This window comes from Polypterus senegalus, chromosome 17 (assembly GCF_016835505.1).
Source record: "Polypterus senegalus isolate Bchr_013 chromosome 17, ASM1683550v1, whole genome shotgun sequence".
Lineage (NCBI taxonomy): Eukaryota > Metazoa > Chordata > Cladistia > Polypteriformes > Polypteridae > Polypterus > Polypterus senegalus.
Window position 1 is genome coordinate 76,946,873 of NC_053170.1, and position 21,003 is coordinate 76,967,875.

The window sequence follows — 21,003 nt, forward strand, 5'->3', positions numbered from 1 at the left end:
CCAGTGTTGGCTGAGATTGGCTCCAGCAGACCCCTGTGACCCTGTGGTCGGATTCAACGGGTTTGGAAATGGATGGATATTCCAGTGCTGACTTTGTATATTCTGACGTTGACTTTATATATACAAGTTTTGACTTTATATAGTTACATTTAGTCATCATTGCATAAATTTTTCTTCACCATAGTTATTTAAAGACTAAATTCAACTTCCATTCCTACCAAAGATATTTCTGGTGACTAAATAGAACCTACTTATATCCAATTTCAAGCTATTGAGCTGTCGCCTGCCTGACTGAATAAGTCACCGTCGCTTCGCTCTCACTTTTTTACCATTCATTTAATCATGGCTAGTGGCGGAAAAATTATAAAATGGAAGGAGGATTACACTGAGTATGGCTTTACCAAAACAATTATTGATGGCGAATAGATTATTCATAAAGCTTCAATTGGTGATCTGTTTTTCTGTGTTAACCTTAAATTTTTTTTATACTTCTTCTCAAACCAAGGGGGTGCGAGGGTAAAATGATTTGGGAAGCGCTGATCAATGTAATCAGTGTACCAGGAAATCATGCATTGACAAGTTCACCTTTGCTTGGAATGCAGTGTGATTAAATGCATTATTTTTTTAACACGTTATGGAGCACATGCATCGAAGCTTCTCAGCTGTGCTTGTGCTAAGAAAAGGAAACATTTTAAAAATAACATAACACGATTATCAATGTAACCTTTTGTAAGTAGTGCCTGGAGGATTCAGTGTGGAGAAACTCTAGAGACAGCGTGTGTATTAACTTGTGGATTTTTCTGTGAGTATTTGGTGGCAGCGTCACCAAGTCGCTTCCGTAAGACTGCGTTAGCTGTGGATCTCAGCTCAGAGAGAAATGAGGTGAATGGGAGGGGAGATGATGACGTGACTCCCCCACCCACCTTAACTGTCAATCCCCCACAAACACAGTCTCTCAGAATTTGCATAAGCACAGCTCTTCACCTGCAATTTTAACTTAGTTACAAAGTGACCAAAACTCTCGTTTATATCCTGCGTCCTCTCATTAAACTTGTATCCCGTGATTACCCGTGGGCATGACAAACGCCAGCGGCAGCCTGTCTATGAACTTAATTTAAACTTTAGGTTTACACCGTGCTTTGTTTCCGAAGTAGCAGCACTCATGAATATGGTTGTATATGTCACTTGCTCGCTTCTTATTGTTTCGCTGCCTTCTCAATTATATAATGCATGTTTGCTTCAGTGCTTTTTGGAGCTCTTCCTTGTTTTCTATGTATTCACGTGATTATGTGGGAGGCATGATGATGTCACACGAAACTCTGCCCCCCACGGCTTTCGAGCTTAACTCCATTACAGTATATGGAGAAAAATAGCTTCCAGTTATGTCCATTACGTGTAGAATTTCGAAATGAAAACTGCCCAACTTTTGTAAGGAAGCTGTATGGAATGAGCCTGCCAAATTTCAGCCTTCCACCCACACGGGAAGTTGGAGAATTAGTGATGAGTCAGTGAGTGAGTTAGTCAGTCAGTGAGTGAGTCAGTGAGGGCTTTGCCTTTTATTAGTATAGATTTATACAGTAATCCCTCCTCGATGAAAATCCGCAAGGTAGAAACCATATGTTTGTATGGTTAGTTTTATATATTTTAAGCCCTTATAAACTGTCCCACACTGTTAACATTATTAGAGCCCTCTAGACATGAAATAACACCATTTAGTCAAAAGTTTAAACTGTGCTCCATGACAAGACAAAGATGACACTTCTTTCTCACAATTAAAAGAATGCAAATATATCTTCTCTTCAAAGGAATGCGTGTCAGGAGCAGAGAATGTCAGAGAGACAGAGTGAGAGAAAATCAAACAATCAAAAAATCAATATGTGCTTTTAAGTATGCCGAAGCACCGCGATAAAGCGGCATTTTTTAGAGGAGCGTCCGTATCCTCTAGGTAAACAGCCCCTCTGCTCACACCCCCTCCGCCAGGCAGAGAGTAAGAGAGACAGAAAAAAGCAAACAATCAAGCACCGCGTAGGAAGCACATCGTATATCATTGAGGAGATTTATTTAATATGTAATACATGCTCTGATTGGATAGCTTCTCAGTCATCTGCCAATAGTGTCCCTTTTATGAAATCAAATGGGCAAAAGACCCATTGTCCGCAGAAATCCGCGAAGCAGCGAAAAATCCATGATATATATTTAGATGTGCTTACATTTAAAATCCGCGATGGAGTGAAGCCGCGAAAGTCGAAGCACAATATAGCGAGGGATCACTGTATGTTTGTGTGTATATATATATATATATATATATATATATATATATATATATATATATATATATATATATATACTAGCAAAATACGCTGTGTTAAAGAAGTAATGAAAAGGAAACATCTTGAAAATAATGTAACATGATCGTCAATGTAATTGATTTGTCACTGTTATGAGTGTTGCTGTCATATATATTTATACAGTATATACTGTATACACATACATACATACACACATTATGTCTATATTTATATATATATATATATATATATATATATACACAGATATACACTGCTCACAAAAATTAAAGGAATACTTTAAAAAAACACATTAGATCTCAATATGAAGTTGGATATCTATACAAATAACGACAGGGCAATGTCTTAGGAACAAAAGGATGCCAAGTCTTTTAATGGAAATAAAAGATTTCTGCCTACAGAGGGCTCAATTGTGTAGACAACCTAAAATCAGAGTGAAATGAAGATGTGGCAGGCTAGTCCATTTTTCAAAAACTTAATTTCTGCTACTCAAAATGCTTTTCAGTATCTTGTGTGGCCCCACGAGCTTGTATGCATGCTTGACAACGCCGGGCATGCTCCTAATGAGACGACGGATGGTGTCTTGTGGCATTTCCTCCCAGATCTGTATGAGGCATCCCTGAGCTGTTGTACAGTCTGAGGAGCAACCTGGCGGCCTAATGGACCAAACATAATGTCCCACAGATCTTCTATTGGGTTTAAGTCAGGGGATCGTGAAGGCCATTCAATTGTTTCAATTCCTTCATCCTCCAGGTACTGCCTGCATACTCTTGCCACATGAGGCCGGGCATTGTCATGCATTAGAGGAAACCAGGACCTACTGCACCAGCGTAGGGTCTGACAATGGGTCCAAGGATTTCATCCTGATACCTAATGGCAGTCAAGATGCCATTGTCTAGCCTGTAGAGGTCTGTGAGTCGCTCCATGGATATGCCTCCAAGATCATCACTGACCCACCACCAAACCAGTCATGCTAAACGATGTTACAGGCAGCATAATATTCTCCACGGGTTCTCCTGACCCTTTCACGTCTTTCACATATACTCAGGGTGAACCTGCTCTCATCTGTGAAAAGCACAGGACGCCAGTGGTGGACCTGCCAATTCTGGTATTCTATGGCAAATGCCAATTGAGCTCCCGGTGCTGTGCAGTGAGCACAGGGCGCAGTAGACAATTGGGCCCTCAGGCAACCCTCATGAAGTCTGTTTCTGATTGTTTGGTCAGAGACATTCACACCAGTGGCCTGCTGGAGGTCATTTTGTAGGGCTCTGGCAGTGCTCATCCTGTTCCTCCTTGCCCAAAGGAGCAGATACTGGTCCTGCTGATGGGTTATGGACCTTCTATGGCCCTGTCCAGCTCTCCTAGAGTAACTGCTTGTCTCCTAGAATCTCCTCCATGCCCTTGAGACTGTGCAGGGAGACACAGCAAACCTTCTGGCAATGACACGTATTGATGTGCCATCCTGGAGAAGTTGGACTACCTGTGCAACCTCTGTAGGGTCCAGGTATCACCTTGTGCTACCAGTAGTGACACTGACTGTAGCCAGATGCAAAACTAGTAAAGAAACAGTCAGAAAAATGTCAGTGGCCTCCACCTGTTAAACCATTCCTGTTTTGGGGGTCATCTCATTGTTGCCCCTCTAGTGCATCTTTTGTTAATTTCATTAACACCACAGCAGCTGAAACTGATTAACAACCCCTCTGCTACTTAACTGACCAGATTAATATCCCATAAGTTTCATTGACTTTATGCTATACTCTGATTAAAAAGTGTTCCTTTAATTCTTTTGAGCAGTATATATATATATATATATATATATATATATATATATATATATATTGCAAAATACCCGCGCTTTGCAGCGGCAAAGTACTGCCTTAAAAGTTTTATTAAGAAGAAAATTAAACCTTTTCAAAATAAGGGAAAATATACCAATAATTATTTGTTAAGGATCTCTTTGTATACCACATTGTGAGTTCGGCCCTCCGGTTGTAATATGACCAAGCTATGCGCTGAGTTTACTCTTAAGCATGCAAGTACAGTTGGCCATGTGAACAGTAATCTTGTTTCAAATTTCACAGCTTGGATTGCTGCTGTCATAATCGGTTTGAGTTTCATGGTTTGTTTCAATTCCAACAGTATTTGTAGGACTTGTGTTGAAGTGACATTCGGCATCTGTCAAGCGTTGTAAGTATACAACTGGTTTCATCGATAACTTCACATCCAGCTTTTGAGAGTTTAAACATTCATAAACATCAAAGTGTCCACTACTGAAATCATCACCTGTGAATCTAATATGTTTAAGAGGCATTGGTGGTTGTCCAAAGGTGTAAAATATTTGGCCATTTCGGTACACTTGAAAGTGACAACCGAACAATTCAGCGGCAGCCATCAACTCACATGCAGATGCATAGGTGAAGGGCTTAAGCATTTCACTGTTATCTCCAGGCATGGAAACCACTCAGTAAGTGACAGTTCTTTGATTGATGGTGATCACCTTGATAGACATGTTAATGTGGGTACGGTTGGAATGATAAAGCAAATGGGTACCTGAACAATGTAAAGTAAGTCTAAAATACCTACACTATAACTATAATTGTAATAAATGAACAATAAAACAGCGGAGAAGCCGTGGATTAAATAAAAAGGCTGTAGTTATCAGCAGGGAGACGTGAATGTGTTCCTGTGGCGAAGCATGGAAGGGAATATAGAGACTGGAGCGACGGACGGCCTTATAAATTATAAGCAGGCAGCCAACAATGTGGGAGGCGTTGGGATGGGGGACCCAATGCTGCCTCACACGGTGACGGAGCTGCAGGCTATGGACGTATATATGTACGTAAGTAGGATTCAGTTAGCGTTGGGAACCCGCGTACCAAATTTCTTGAAGATGGGCCGATAAGTAACAAAGACTGTTGAAAAGTTCAATATGGCGGCCGACAGTGGCATCATACCACCGAAATAAGTATCAAATTTCAGCCTTCTACCTACACAGGAATTTGGAGAATTAGTGATGTTTGAAAGTTCAATATGGCGGCTGACAGTGGTATCATACCACCAAAATAAGTATGTACTTTGGTTTCGGTTAACGCAGGGAAGCCGCCTACCAAATTTCGTGAAGATGGGGTCATAAATATGAAAGTTCAACATGGCGGATGTTGTTGACCGTTATGACCATTACGCGTAGAATTTCGAAATGAAACCTGCTTTACTTTTGTAAGTAAGCTGTAAGCAATGAGCCTGCCAAATTTCAGCCTTCTACCTACACGGAAAGTTGGAGAATTAGTGACGTTTGGAAAATTCAATATGGCGGCCAACAGTGGCATCATACCACCGAAATAAGTATGTACATCCGTTTTGGTTAGCGCAGGTAAGCCACCTACCAAATTTCGTGAAGATGGGGTCAGCCTTCTACCTACACGGGAAGTTTGAAAATTAGTGATGTTGGAATCTATACTAATAAAAGGCAAAGCCCTCACTCACTCACTGACTCATCACTAATTCTCCAACTTCCCGTGTGGGTGGAAGGCTGAAATTTGGCAGGTTCATTCCTTACAGCTTCCTTACAAAAGTTGGGCAGGTTTTATATCGAAATTCTACGCGTAATGGTCATAACTGGAAGCTGTTTTTCTCCATTTACTGTAATGGAGATGAGCTTGAACGCCGTGGGGCGGAGTTTTGTGTGACATCATCACGCCTCCCACGTAATCACGCAGTACATAGAAAACCAGGAAGACCTCCAAAAAGCGCTGAAGAAAACATGCATTATATAATTGAGAAGGCAGCTAAACAATAAGAAGCGGCGAAAGTGACATATACAACCATATTCATGAGTTCTGCTACTCGAAACAAAGCACGATGTAAACCTACACTTTAAATTAAGTTCATAGACAGGCTGCGCTGGCGTTTGTAATTTAGTGCCTGCCCATATAAGGCCGTCCGTCAGCGCAATCCAATAGCAAACTCCCACTAAATATTCACGGGTGAAGGACTGTGCTTATGGAGAGGAAGATGAGATGGTCAGGGTGGTGTTTGACACAAACTCAGCTTAAACTGCGAGAGAAAGTTTTAAGTGCCAGGACTAAGGTAACATTAAATACAGCCATGGACATAGCACGAGATGGCACCAGCACAGCTGGGAACCTTCGATGCATGTACACCGAAGGCTCACGGAACTGACGAGTGCACAGATAAAAGCAACAGTTCCAAAGAGCGCTGAACAAAACCAATTACACAATTGAAAAGGCAGCAAAAATATGAAGCGCCTGATACATACAAGCATATTCATAAATCCAGCTACTGCGGAAACAAAGCACACGTTGGAAAAAGTCAATGTCCCGCTAAAGGAAGACAGTGTAAAAAACCCGTGCATGCAGTGTGTCAGGTCTCAGATAAAGAAGAAGACGAGCTGTTTATTGATGCAGTAAGAAACGAATCGATGAATGAAACCTGTCATCTTTACAACGATTGACAAACACGGAATGTAACTTGAACACAACACATCCTACAAATACGAACCTGATTGAAAGAAATAATGATAATCAAATCCTTGATGACAGCAACACTCAGTAACACTCACAAAACAAATACTGTATATTGACAGTCATGTTACGCTATTTTTAAAATGTTCCCTTTTCTTTTCTAGCTTTTTAACACACTACTTCGCTATGATACGCTGGTATATATATATGTATATATATATCCCGATCTACATACTAATAATGGATACTTTATTCGCCATCAATGATTGTTTTGGTAAAGCCATACTCAGTGTATTCATTAGATGAACGGTAAAAAGTAAGAGCGAGGGAGGATGACTTATTGAGGCATGCAGGCTGTAGTGCGCCAACTCTATCTGAATTGCGCGATCACATTTGAAAAATATATCTTTTCAAGTTCTATTTAGTCCATATGTGTCAAACTCAAGGGCCACGGGCCACATCCGCCCGCGTAATTATATCCGCCCCAGATCATTTTATATACTGTATTATTGTTATTAATGGCCCGGTATATGAAGCGCTGGTAACACAATAAACTACAGATCCCATAATGCAGCGCTTCAGCTGCCTTGCCAACACTTACCGCTAATCAAGTCTAGCTTATGATGCTGCAAGTTATTGCGAAGCTAGCTCACACGATGCTGAAGAGAAAAGTTGATTCTGAAAATAGAGCCTTTAAAACCGATGGGAGGCTGAGTATATGTTTACTGAACCCGTGTGTCTCATTTGTGGAGCTAATGTGGCTGTAATTACAGAATTTAATCTAAGACGGCACTATGAGACAAAACATCAGGGTAACCTGAAAGACCTGAATGCAATGCAGAAGATACAGAAAGCAGAAGAATTAAATAAGAATCTGACACTTCAGCGGACGTTTTTACCCGTGCACAATCACAAAGTGATTTCAAGTGAAGCTGCTTTTATGGGAGACACAAATGCACCAGTGCACTTGCCCCACTTTCCCTGTTGCCAAGTAATGTTAAACCAAGTCGTCACTACGGTGTTCCGCAATACGCACTTTGCTGATAAACTGAGCGCACTGAGTTTGCACGCCGCTTTGGTGACTTTGAAGAACAAAAAGTCCGTCTACATGCGGCTCGAACCTTGTGCATGTTTGGTAGCACATATCTGTGTGAGAAGCTCTTCTCAGTGATAAAGACTAACAAAACAGCACACAGGAGTCGCCTCACTGATGAGCACCTGCAATCCATCCTGAGAATCTCCACAACACAGAACATCACACCAAACAGAAACGAACTTGTTGCCAAAAAAAGATGCCAGGCGTCCAGCTCTAAAATGACATATGAGCAAAGACAACTGAATGATTTGATTTGTTATTGCTGAAAGGAACACATTTTATTTATATTTCCAGGTTTTGTTATGCAGCATGTTCATATTTGAATTTGTATAATTTTGACAGGATATATTTTTATGGAGAGCAAAATCTTTTGGGATATTTAAAATCTAAGTTTATTTTTTATATAAAATTACATAAGAGTAAAGAAATTTGAATGAGAGCAAAATATTATAAGTTGTTTAAGGTTTGAGTTGATTTATTCACAAATAATATTCCTGTCTGTTTTTACCATTCCTACCAAAGATATTTCTGTCGACTAAATAAAAATTCCTTCTATTTAAAATTTAAATAGAACTTGAACAAATACGATAGTTCATAATATCCACGCAGACTTGCACGTAAGAGCGGGAGTTATCCGTTTTAACAAGCAGCGTATTGCACTGATACGAAATAGCTGTTTGTGTATATATGTAGATATGTATGTATATGTATATATATGTTTATATATGTGTGTGTGTATGTATATATATATATATATGTATTTGTGTGTATATGTGTGTGTATGTATATGTATGTGCATATATGTAGATATATATATATGTATGTATATATGTGTATATGTATAGATATGTATATATATATATATGTTTATGTGTGTGTGTGTAAATATATATATATATATATGAAAACAACACTCATCACTCACAACAGTGACAAAACAATTACATTGACAATCATGTTACGTTATTTTCAAAATGTTTCCTTTTCTTTTTCATTGCTTCTTTAACACACTACTTCTCCGCTGCGATGCGCGGGTATTTTGCTAGTCTATACTAATAAAAGGCAAAGCCCTCACTCACTCACTCACTCACTGATTCATCACTAATTCTCCAACTTCCCGTGTAGGTAGAAGGCTGAAATTTGACAGGCTCATTCCTCAACTGTAATGGAGTTGATCTGGAAAAACGTGGTAATCACATGAACTGACTGTCAACGCAGTACGTAGAAAACCAGGGAGACCTCCAAAAAGTGCTTAAGAAAACATGCATTATATAATTGAGAAGGCAGTGAAACAATAAGAAGCAAGCGAGTGACATATACTACCATATTCATGACTGCTGCTACCTCGGAAAGAAAGCAAGGTGTACACCTAAACTTTAAATTAAGTTCATAGACAGGCTACCACTGGCGTTTCACAGGCCCACAGGTAATGCGGGATACAAGTTTAATGAGAGGACGCAGGATATAAACGAGAGTTTTGATCACTTTGTAACTAAGTTAAAATTGTAGGTGAAGGGGTGTGCTTATGCAAATTTCGAGAGACTGTGTTTGTGGGGATTGACAGTTAAGGGGTGGGGAGTCACGCCATCATCTTCCCTCCCATTTACCTCATTTCGCTCTGAGCTGAGCTCCGCGGCTAACACCGTCTTCCGAAGCAACTTCGTCACACTGCCAACAAATACTCGCAGAAAAATCCACAAGTTAATACACACGCTGTCTCTAGAGTTTCTCCACACTGAATCCCCCAGGCACTACTTACAAAAGGTTACATTGACAATCGTGTTACTTTATTTTTAAAATCTTTCCTTTTCTTAGCACAAGCACAGCTGAGAAGCTTTGATGCATGTGCTCCATAACGCGTTAAAAAATAATGCATTTAATCACACTTTGCATTACAAGCAAAGGGGAGCTTTTGTCAATGCATGATTTCCTGGTACACCGATTACATTGATCAGCGCATCCCGATTCATTTTACCCTCGCACCACCTTAGTTTGAGAAGAAGTATGAAAATATATGAGGTTAACACAGAAAAACAGATCACCAATTCAAGCTTTATGAATAATCGATTCGAAGTCTTAAAGTGCACTTGTTTTGTTTGTGAAATGAAGTGTCTGCGTGCACTTTTCGTGGCATTACATGTGTATTTTTTGAGCATGCTCAAACACAGAAACATATGTTGGTGTAAAAGTATAACAAAACAACAGGCAGATGGGGAGTGTCTGATGATTGCATATAGCGGATAAGTTACTGCTCTTTACCATTCTGTCCTCTGCATGTCCTGGAGTACAAAAGAAACAGTATACAGCAACATGTGGGGACTGGCAGGAACACTCAATAAAACTGAATAAAAAGAAAATCAAGTGACGGTGAGATACGAAGAAGGCAGCTTTGCCAGGGTTTGTGTGTCAGACCCCTTTTGGGGGTTGGAGGGGAGCGTTAGTATGCATCGTGGTACACTGCAGAGCTATATCGCGTCTTTATGTGAAAACAGCCGTGTCAGATGGGGTTGTATGGATTGATTCTGAACGCGACTGAGAGAATGAAAAGTGAATTAAAAAAAAAAAAAGCTAACCTTTACAAGGATCATAAATTGCACCGGCTCTTACAGACTAAAATCAAATGTATGCTTTTATTCTAAAATATTAAGTCTAAGAGCAGTTTACTTCTCAAAACGGAGTGGTGCAGGATTGAACTTGCAACCTTCTGATTCCCAGGCGGGAACTGATTCTATTGCACCACGGAGGCAGTTACAATAAACAGGTGTCAATGTGGCATGTTAAGGTGGCTTTTTGTTTCTGCAGTTATATTTTTGAATAAAAGCGCAATTGTTGTGTTATATTTGTACCTTTTGTGAAAATATTTCTTTGATATTTGGACTTAAGGCTTTCATACATTATATAGTTTATGCCTACATTTTGTCATCTACTACTAGAATATAAAAAACGTTTCTGTTTTAACAATGTGTTTACACAGATTACTGTAGAAACGGAACAGACATGAAATGCGTGTGTTCTAAATAACAATCTATTATTTCCACTCTAAAACTCCACTTCACTTCCAGATACTCAATCAAGGCATGAGCTGAGAGAAGTTCGTGCACGTTCTAAATTGGTGGGGGGATGGAATAGCCGGCTACTTCTACCTTCTCTTTATCAGCACATTTAGAGGACAAAGGACACTGGCGGAGAGGTGTGAAGGGATTTAAGAAGCAATTTAAGGTGGGACGGAATTACGAGTTTTTTCGTAGGCTCTGGTAATTCTAGTGTTAAGCTATAACATTAGATCAGTTTTGGCAAAAATAAGCCATTCAACCCACTAGGCTCACCAGTTCTTATTCACCTAATTTATCCAAGCCTGAGGGAAGAAAAAGCAAACCTGTTATAGCCACATCATAAAAAACAGTTTTCATTATTAACACATTGGTAAGGTTATGGCATTATCTCAGAAATAAAAAATATCCCACTTGCTTGTAGAGTTCAATAATGTTAACAGTCAGCTGAGAGTTGCTGTTGTATATTTGAAAAAGGAGTTCAAATTATGGCTAGATTAATCATCTAGCAGCTTATATAACTGTGATAAATGAAAGGAAGCTTTGCATTCGTCCTTTGTAATAAACATATCTAGAGCTGTTTGCTTATTCAATCACCTATCCATTTTACAACTAATTTATTCAGTTCAGGATAATTGGGGACAATTTCCTATCCCAGACTCACTATTCATGTAACAGACCAACAGTTACATTTTGGGTCTATCAGAACCCCATACTGACTGAGGACATGAAGGAAATTGAAGTTAGGATAATCTTGATTGAGGATGAGTATTTGCTGGTTCTGAGGGATTGCTTGGTGTGAACATCAAAGAGGGAAGCTGTAGTGTTAGAGTCTAAGGGTAGAGGGTAGGAAAGAATATTCTGCACATGTCTGAGAACAAAGAATCAAGCCTTTTTTTCTTTCCTTTTTTCCACTAATGTATTTAATACAGTATTTTCAGTGTTGATGGTTTTTCGCATTTTCTCTTTTTGTAGGACAATTATGACTTAGGGGTACAGATATCCATGGGGCTGGAATATTCTGGGAGGATAGCAGTCGGGTGAGTAAACGGCATGGATATCGCAGCTCCACTGGAAAGTCCCGGGTGCCGGACAAGGTAGGATGTGGTCGTCCATGGAGACGAAGTCTAAGGAGTACTTATTACAGCATGCCCAAATGGCCATGCTTTAGATGGCCCCGATGGACAAAGTGGGAGCTGCATTCCCAAGGTGGGAATTTACATGTCGTTGCTCCCCGTGCTGTTAGGCCACCCAGTCTCCACTCCTAGTATGTGGTCTGTCTATCCAGGTATAAGTTTTTCCTATGGCCCTCCTGGATAAGCTATGTTTTGCAGTTTGCCTGCCTAATGTAGGACCCATGAGCTAACTTTTTTTTTCCTGTTTCTTTCTCCCTGATGTTAGTTCTGTTTACTACAATTCTGGCAAAAAATGTTAATTTTTTTTAAAGATTGCCTGGTGGTATTGAGGTTGTATTATTTTTTTATCATCTTGCTTCAGCGTTTTGAGAAAAATATTTCCTTCGTGTTTCTTTTTTCTTCTTTGGCACTCTGTTGTTTATTATATACAGGTGGGATATGGTTCTGATTCATCATAAAACTGTGGCAAGTTATAGTGTCTTTTGAACTCATCAGTACTATGTTTATTCAGTATTTTTGTTTGATTTTTTTTCTTCAGCAAGAGCTCCTTATTTTCTAGAAGTTGAAAGTATGAAATATTAACATTTTTTTGGAACACACTGACAATTGTGTTTTTACATTTTAGTTATTAATTTGACATATGAATTTGATTGAAATCAAGAAGCACCATGGGTTTCTTTTCTTTAGCTTTTTTCCGTTCCATATTGTAGCTGCTGGAAACTAAGCATTAACAATATCAATATACTTTGTGATTTAATTTATTTCACATTGCATATTGTAAAAAAGACTATATAGCTGTTCCATGAAACTTTTGTTAAAATAAAAAAAAACTGTTGAACCAAATGTATTTTTTTTTTATTTTTTAGAAATCTGATGCCACTTTTGGTAAAAACGTTTTGGTCTTTACTTGTATATTCTTATTAAACTATGGGGATATTAAACTTGTTTATGGTGATCCTTTAGTTCTGACAGTAGTGAAAAAAAACTGACATTGAGGGTTTCTTGCTGTTTTTTTACATTGGGTACTCTCTTTTGTCTCTCTCTGCACTTTATTTAGTTTCTTAGCAGCCTGAATATTGCAGTAACTACTATCTACTGATGTGCTTTGATGCTTTTGCAGTTTTTTAACGAAGTCCAGGAGTCAGAGTCATTTTTGATCAGACTACAGGATTCTATCAGAAGGAAGTATACCTGTGACTGCAAGAGCCGTCTGAGTCGGTTGGAAGATCTGCTTCAGGATTCCATGGTAGAGTGTTGTATTTGCATAATTGTGTCACAGATTTAAAAGATATGAAAATAGTTTTTTAATAGGTGGTCATGTACATTTGAGAATCTGAATTGGTTTATACTGGGGTGTAAGAATGTAATGTAATGACTATGTTATTATTATGATTTATTAGGGTTAAGAAAGAGAAATTATCACTTGTAATTAATTTTAAGTGCTTTTGTTTGCTTGTCTGTAAAAAAAATACCATCCTGAATGGTGCCTTTTGCCACATTTCTAGAAGTCTGAATATCCCTTTGCACTGGAATGGCATTCAGCAGTTTGTACTGTTCTGGACTTTGTCCAATCATAAAAATGACAATCTGATACGAGCTTGTGGATTTTTCCTTTTTTTGTTTTCAGTAATGTTGGTTTGCAGGTGAACAATATGGTACAAGTGTGTTTTAATAGTAGTGTAATGATACGCAAATATTATTCTGTGATTTGTTAATTTACTTTGGGTTGGGTTCACAATATAATACTTTTTCTGAGAATCTTTGCGAGTCATCATTAGTGTTTCATTGTTATTTACAGCAGTATTTCCAAAAAGTAGATTATTTCAATTCATTTGCCATTTTTGTCTACTTTGTTACTCTGTGCAGCCTGTGGTTTTAAAAAGTACACTAAAATGGTAGCAGCAGAAAATGGGTGTGGCACACATAAAATATAAGGGATCAGTATTAACAAATGCCAGTTGGTAAGTATGAGGGATACAAGTAAATTGGTGTGGGAAGAAACTGAAGATATAAATGCAAAATAAAAAAGAATGTTAATTACCCCTTAATACAGGTTGCTAACGTAGACCTTTTAGACATGGGAAAAGTTAGTATAGCCTTTGAATACAAATGTTCAGTAGATAGATAACTTTGTTTAGATGCAGCATTAACTAATTAAATTATACCTAATCTTTATTGCACCACTTAATTGTAATAAAAAGAGTTTCATGTAAATAGAATATGATTTATATTCCAGGAGATCTATTTGAGATATGGAGATAGACTGGTTGCCCTGTCACATTTTTTTTGTTTTACTTCTACTGCAGGATGAAAAAGAACAGCTGATTCAATACAAAAGTTCTGTGGCAAGTCTAGTAGGTCGAGCTAAATTTATTGTTCAACTGAAGCCAAGAAACCCAGACTATGCTGTAGATGCAGCCATACCTATCAGAGCCATGTGTGATTATCGTCAGATTGAGGTAATTTGTTGAACATTTCTTCACAAGACAAATGTAACATCAGTTCCCAATTATTTTTTTACAGGATGCATGATGTATTATGTCATAATGTTAAAAATATTAAAAGAAGCATAAACACCTAAGCACACAGAATGAAATGAAATAATTTTTCTCAAGTCTCACTTATATGATTAATGTTACTTTTACAGTGTTCACAGTTCATTATTTATTTTATATATATATATGTATATGTATGTATATATGTATGTGTGTATGTATGTATGTATATATATATATATACACACATACACACACACACACACTGGGGGCTTTGCCCTCTGCTTGCTTTGCTCACCAACCTGCCCGGCTTGCGCTATGCACCAGCCACTTCGCATGTCTGCCACTCTCATATGTGGATTTCACTTTCACCAAACAACAAATCTTTTAATTCACACAGATAGACCTCTTCATTGGGAACACAACTTTTTAAAATTTTTTTTTACTGTTGGCAACGTGAATTAGACAATCCAAACAATATATTTGATCTCTTTTCGCTGTTCCTTTATTTCACCGAATAATAATTTCCGCTTGTTTGTGCTAATGAGATCGTTACTACCATTTTTATGAGAGTTTTGAATTTTAGTACTTTCATTATCTCTAACCTTCTCTGCATGTGTATTGCACCAACATTTTTGAATTCTTTACGACATTCTACTTTGTCATCTACTGTTTGACTTTTATTTCTGGCCCTGGGCGTGGTTAAGTCTTGTCTTGCAGGACATGGAAGTATCTCTCTGAAAAAGTCATGTCTTGTCCCAGGATTTTTTTTATTATTTTATTAATTCAATTAACTTCTTTTACCATTCTACACAATCTGTCAAATAAAGTTCCTGATTACTCTCAATATTCCAGTGCTTACTTGTAGTTATATATTGACAGTGTAATTTTCTTTTTGAACTCTCTAACATTCTCCCAGTTTTATGCTTCTGACCCTGCACCTTTCTGCTTAAACCAAAATTTCACTACCAGGATGTGTTTCATGTCCAATTAAGTTCTCTTCCTTGTAAATGGCCATATTTCTACTTTTCTGTCTTGTCTGCCTTTGTTATACTCATCCTTATCTTTAGGATTTAGCCACGGTTCTTGTTCCGTTTCTTGTTGTTCTTATTCTTTCAGCTGCTCCTGTTAGGGGTTGACACAGCAGATCATCTTGTTCCATATCTTTATGTCCTCTACATCTTACTCTGTCACTCCCATCACCTGCATCTTCTCTCTCACCACATCCATAAACCTTCCCTTAGGCCTTCCTCTTTCCCTCTTGCCTGGCAGCTCTGTCTTTAACATCCTTTTCCCAGTATATCCAGCATCTCTACTCTGCACATGTCCAAACCAACACAATCTCGCCTCTCTGACTTTGTCTCCCAACCATCCAAACTGAGCTGACCCTCTAATGTACTCATTTCTAATTCTGACCATCCTCGTCACATCCAATGCAAATCTTAGCATCTTCAACATTGCCACCTCCAGCTCTGTCTCCTGCTTTTTGGGCAGTGCCACTGTCCTGTATCTTCCCTTTTACTCTTGCTGATAACTGTCTGTCACAAATTACTCCTGACGCTATTCTCCACCCATTCCACCCTGCCTGCAGTCTCTTTTTCACCTCTCCCACAATTCTCGTTACTCTGTACTGTTGATCCCAAGTATGTAAACTCTTCCACCTTCGCCAACTCTACTCCTTGCATCCTCAGCATTCCACTGACCTTCCTCTCATTTACACACATGTATTCTGTCTTGTTCCTACTGACCTTCATTCCTCTCCTCTCTAGAGCATATCTCCACCTCTCCAAGGTCTCCTCAACCTGCTCCCTACTATCGCTACAGATCACAATGTCATCAGCAAACATCATAGTCCATGGGGACTCCTGTGTAATCTCGTCTGTCAACCTGCCCATCACCATTGCAAATAAGAAAGGGCTCAGAGCTTATCCCTGATGTAATCCCACCTCCACCTTGAATTTATCTGTCACTCCTATAACAGTCCTAACCGCTGTCACACTTCCCTCGTACATATCCTGTACCACTCTTACATACTTCTCTGCCACTTCCGACTTCCTCATACAATATCACAACTCCTCTTGAGGCACCCTGTCATATGCTTTTTCCAGGTCCACAGAGGCATAATGCAACTCTTTCTGGCCTTCTCTACTTCTCCATCAACACCCTCAGAGCAAACATTGCATCTGTTGTGCTCTTTCTTGGCATGATACCATATTGCTGTTTACTAGTCATCACCTCCCTTCTTAACCTAGCTTCCACTACTCTTTCCCATAACATAACAGTTTTATCCCCCTGTAGTTACTACAGCTCTACACATCCCCCCTTATTCTTAAAAATCAGTACCAGTACACTTCTTCTTCACTTCTCAGGCATCCTCTCACTTTCCAAGATTCCATTAAACAATCTGGTTAAAAACTTCACTGCCATCTCTCCTAAATACCTCCATGCTTCCACATGTATGTCATCTGGACCAACTGCCTTTCCATTCTTCACCCTCTTTATAGCTGTCGTTACTTCCACCTTGCTAATCCGTTGCACTTCCTGATTCACTATCTCCACATCATCCAACCTTTTCTGTCTCATTCTCTTCATTCATCAGCCTCTTGAAGTACTTTTTTTTCCATCTTTTTAACACACCCTCCTCGCTTGTGAGTATGTTTCCATCTTTATCCTTTATGACCCTAACCTGCTGTAAAAACTTTCCCATCTCGTGCCCTCTGTCTTGGCAATTGGTACAGGTCCTTTTCTCCCTTCTTAGTGTCCAACCTCTCATCTCATCATATGCCTTTTCTTTATCCTTCACCACCGCTCTCTTTACCTTGCGACTTATCTCCTTGTACTCTTGTCTACTTTCTGCATCTCTTTGACTATCCCACTCCTTCCTTGCCATTCCTCTTCCTCTATATGCCTTCCCCATTCCAACACCAGGTTTCCTTTTCCTCCTTCCTCTGTCCAGATGTCATGCCAAGCACCCTTCTTGCTGTTACCCTTACTACTTCTGCTGTTGTTGCCCAGCTTTCTGGTGACTCTTCATTGCCACCAAGTGTTTATCTTACCTCCTCCCTAAACTCAACCTTGCAGCCTTTCTTTTTCAGCTTCCACCATTTGATCCTTGACTTTGCCCTCACTCTCCTCCTCTACTTGATCTCCAGCATCATCCTACAGACCAGCTGTTGTCGTGGCGAAAAATTGGTCACCAGAAGGCTTTTTACCTGAAAATGAAGGATATTAGGACTCGAGATAGACAGACAGTTTTAAAGCTTTATTGCAATTAAACAACACAAATAACAACACGGACTCAACCCAAAACAGCCAAATTGAGCTGAGCCCCGAACATTGCAGCAATCGAAGTTTATATAACAATTTCTTATCATCTTGACCTCGTTCAATTAGCTCATTCTGCACCTGTCTATACTGTCTTTTGTTCACTCTAGTTTCTGTTTTGTTTATTCTTGATTGGTTCTTCGACTGGGCAGATGTTCCTTATTCCATATTTAGTCTTTCATGGTATCACTTCCTTCTCTAGCCTTTCAGGCTATGCTATAATGTTGGCCTAAAGCTAAGCTTTAATTAAAAAGAAATATGGTATATGCTTCCATTAAATCATTTGCTTGGCATGCTTGACTTGCCTTAACTTCTACGCTAAAGTTAATTTCTAATATATTCTTCTATATTTATTGCTAATGCCTGAATATACTAGCGTTTCTTTCATGCATTACATCAGTGTGACCTTGCTTGCAGCAAAAGCGTTTTGTTGTCTTTCTGCTGATTCATCAATCCAGCTGGTTTCTTTACGTGCCTACCAGAGCCATCTTCTGTTTGTGGTATCGTTCCTTTAGCTTCTCAGCCTTGAACACATGTGTTCTCAATTTCTTATCCTGTTCTAAGCTGGTTTCTGCATGTCATTTTTTGCTCTTTCACACACTAGTAATTCTGCTGTAAGCTTAAAAAAAATGCAATATGACTGATTTTTTTAGTTAACTATTTACTTGACCTATCTTATTTGCTTAACATTCTAATTTATGCTTAATCTAATGTTTTAGAAGCTTTTAATTACTTTTATGACTCTTTATGTTAATTTTGCTATTTAATGCTAATATAAAAATTTTTCCTTCTACACTGTCTAACTACACTTTCCCTGCCACCACTTTGCAGCCTTCAGTCTCTTTCAGATTGACTTTTCTGCATGGAATATAATCTACCTGTGTGCATCTTCCTCCACTCTTGTACATCACCCTATGTTCCTTCCTCATCTTAAAATACGTATTCACCACAGCCATGCCCCATCCCTTTTGCAAAATCTTCTGTCATCTGACCTTCTTCATTCCTCTCCTTGACACCATACCATAAGCATGTTGACACACACACAAAGTACAAGGGACCCTGATTTTCTTAACACTTATTTTTTGTTGCCTTTATTGTATTAACTTGATCTCTCACTGTAAGAAAACTCACCAGTTTACTAAATCTGTCTGTTAAAACTGATTTCAGGTTTACGTCGGCAAAACATACCAAAAACAAGAAAATCATTTATGTGAAAGGGTACAACATATTTCAGTGCACTGCCTGGCCCAAAACAGTGACATAAATACATGTTGCCAACAATAATACTAAGAGCATTGTGGAATGTGTGTGGATGTATGTTTGTCTATGATGGACTCTATGTCTCATCCAAAATTAGCTTTTGTCTCTTAGGGAACCAGCAATGGAACTGCTGATATAAAGAATAAAGATACACAAACGGGTAACAGTAGCATGCATATATTAAAAATCATACATCTTTGTAAGTGATAATATGCAGCATATAACAAAGTAAAAATAAAGTTCAGTCTTTACACATTATGATCTGGGCAAGCCCTGCTGTAAATTACAGTGGATATTCCACACAGACAAAGTCAACACTAAAATAAAACACACTCTTGGGTGATGAAGTCAGTCTGTTGCTTAATTCTCTGCTTAAGATATAGCCCCTTTAGAGGACATTTATGCAAATATATTGATATTGTCCACCTGTGCTGGTTTTCAGGTCTCTAAACTTTTGCTCACTCTCTTCCATGCTACCAGCTCCTTTTCAGCAGTACTCTTAGATCTTTCAGGCCTTGCTCTGTAAGTGCACCAGCACAAATTCTTATTTCACGGCACTCTATCTGCTAAACTTCTTCTTGTCTGTAAGTGGGAGACTGTGATCTAATTATGCCAAAGAACGTCTGGAGTTGTGTGCATCACAGATTAATTAACCATCCAGTTAATCCATTCATAACTGGAAATCTGCTGCCTTCATAGTTAAATCCTTTATGTGCAGAGACTCTTGATGCAGGCATTCCTTTGATCATGTGTGCTTGGATGTTGCAGCTGTAGTGTGGCACGGGACTGGGACAGAGGTGGGTGGGTGAGGTTTGAAGTTCACATTTTGAAATATTGCCCCATTTTTGACTTTGTTAAACAAAATAAGCAGTTGATAACAGAAGTGGTATAGCTCTTTCAAAGGTAAATTTAATAAAGTAATGGTTTCAATTTTTTTTTTCCTGAGACACATTTAGATGTCTGATGTTATTCAAAAAGTGACAATATATAGCACATTTTCATGCACAGGATGTAGCTCAAATTAGAATTTAAAATAATAAATAAATATCATGAATAAATAATTCACATTTACAGTACTTAGTCCTTATATACAGAATTATTTTTTAACTGTTTTTTTTTTAAGAATGAGATAAAAAAAAATATCTTCCAACATTATCATCTCCTTTGGTAAATAAAGGGGGTGGCATGGAGGGTTTATAGCATGAACAAATCAGAATCTGAAAGTGCTTAATTTTTTTTTCCCTCTCATGTTCTCATGACCCAGTGGCACAACCAGCGTGAGGGGGTGTCCTCATGTAAAACTTTGAGAGTTGCAAGAAAAGTGTAACAGTATTCACTAAAAAACGTTACTAGCACTGTAAATTGAAATTGAAAAAGCACTGCTCAGAAAAGTAATACCAAAAAACTGTACTGTAAAACTGCAGTTATACCATATGCAGTACAGTGAACCCTCATTTATCACGGTTAATCCGTTCCAGACTCTACCGTGATAAATGAATTTTTGCGAAGTAGGATTCTTTATTTATAAATCGAATATTTTCGCAGTTAGAGTATAGAAAACCTGTTTACGACCTTCTAAATACATTTTTTAACATTATTAGAGCCCTCTAGACATGAAATAACACCCTTTAGTCACCATTACACTCGTATTACAAATATAGTATAGACAAAATAAGAGAAAATAAGACATATTAGACGTTACAAATATCATATTACTAGGCGCACTCGCCTTTTAAGGCGACCGACTTTTATCCTCAAGTTTTGTGTGCTCCATGTGTACATCAGGCATGTAAGTGTAGGGAATGAAAACATCAAAGTTCCCATTAATAACATCTCCTGAAAACCTATGTTTTTT

General features: G+C 38.5%; 1 protein-coding gene across 4 annotated transcripts in view; it reads left to right on the top strand.

Annotated features, from left to right (window-relative positions):
• macf1a (microtubule actin crosslinking factor 1a) overlaps nucleotides 1-21,003 on the top strand; it is an 826,555-nt gene that overhangs the window by 315,185 nt on the left and 490,367 nt on the right. For all 4 annotated transcript variants that reach the window (XM_039739817.1, XM_039739818.1, XM_039739819.1 and 1 more), the window contains exons 20-21: nucleotides 13,190-13,315; nucleotides 14,376-14,528. In XM_039739817.1, the coding sequence (XP_039595751.1) occupies nucleotides 13,190-13,315; nucleotides 14,376-14,528 (279 nt within the window). The remainder of the gene's footprint in view (nucleotides 1-13,189; nucleotides 13,316-14,375; nucleotides 14,529-21,003) is intronic.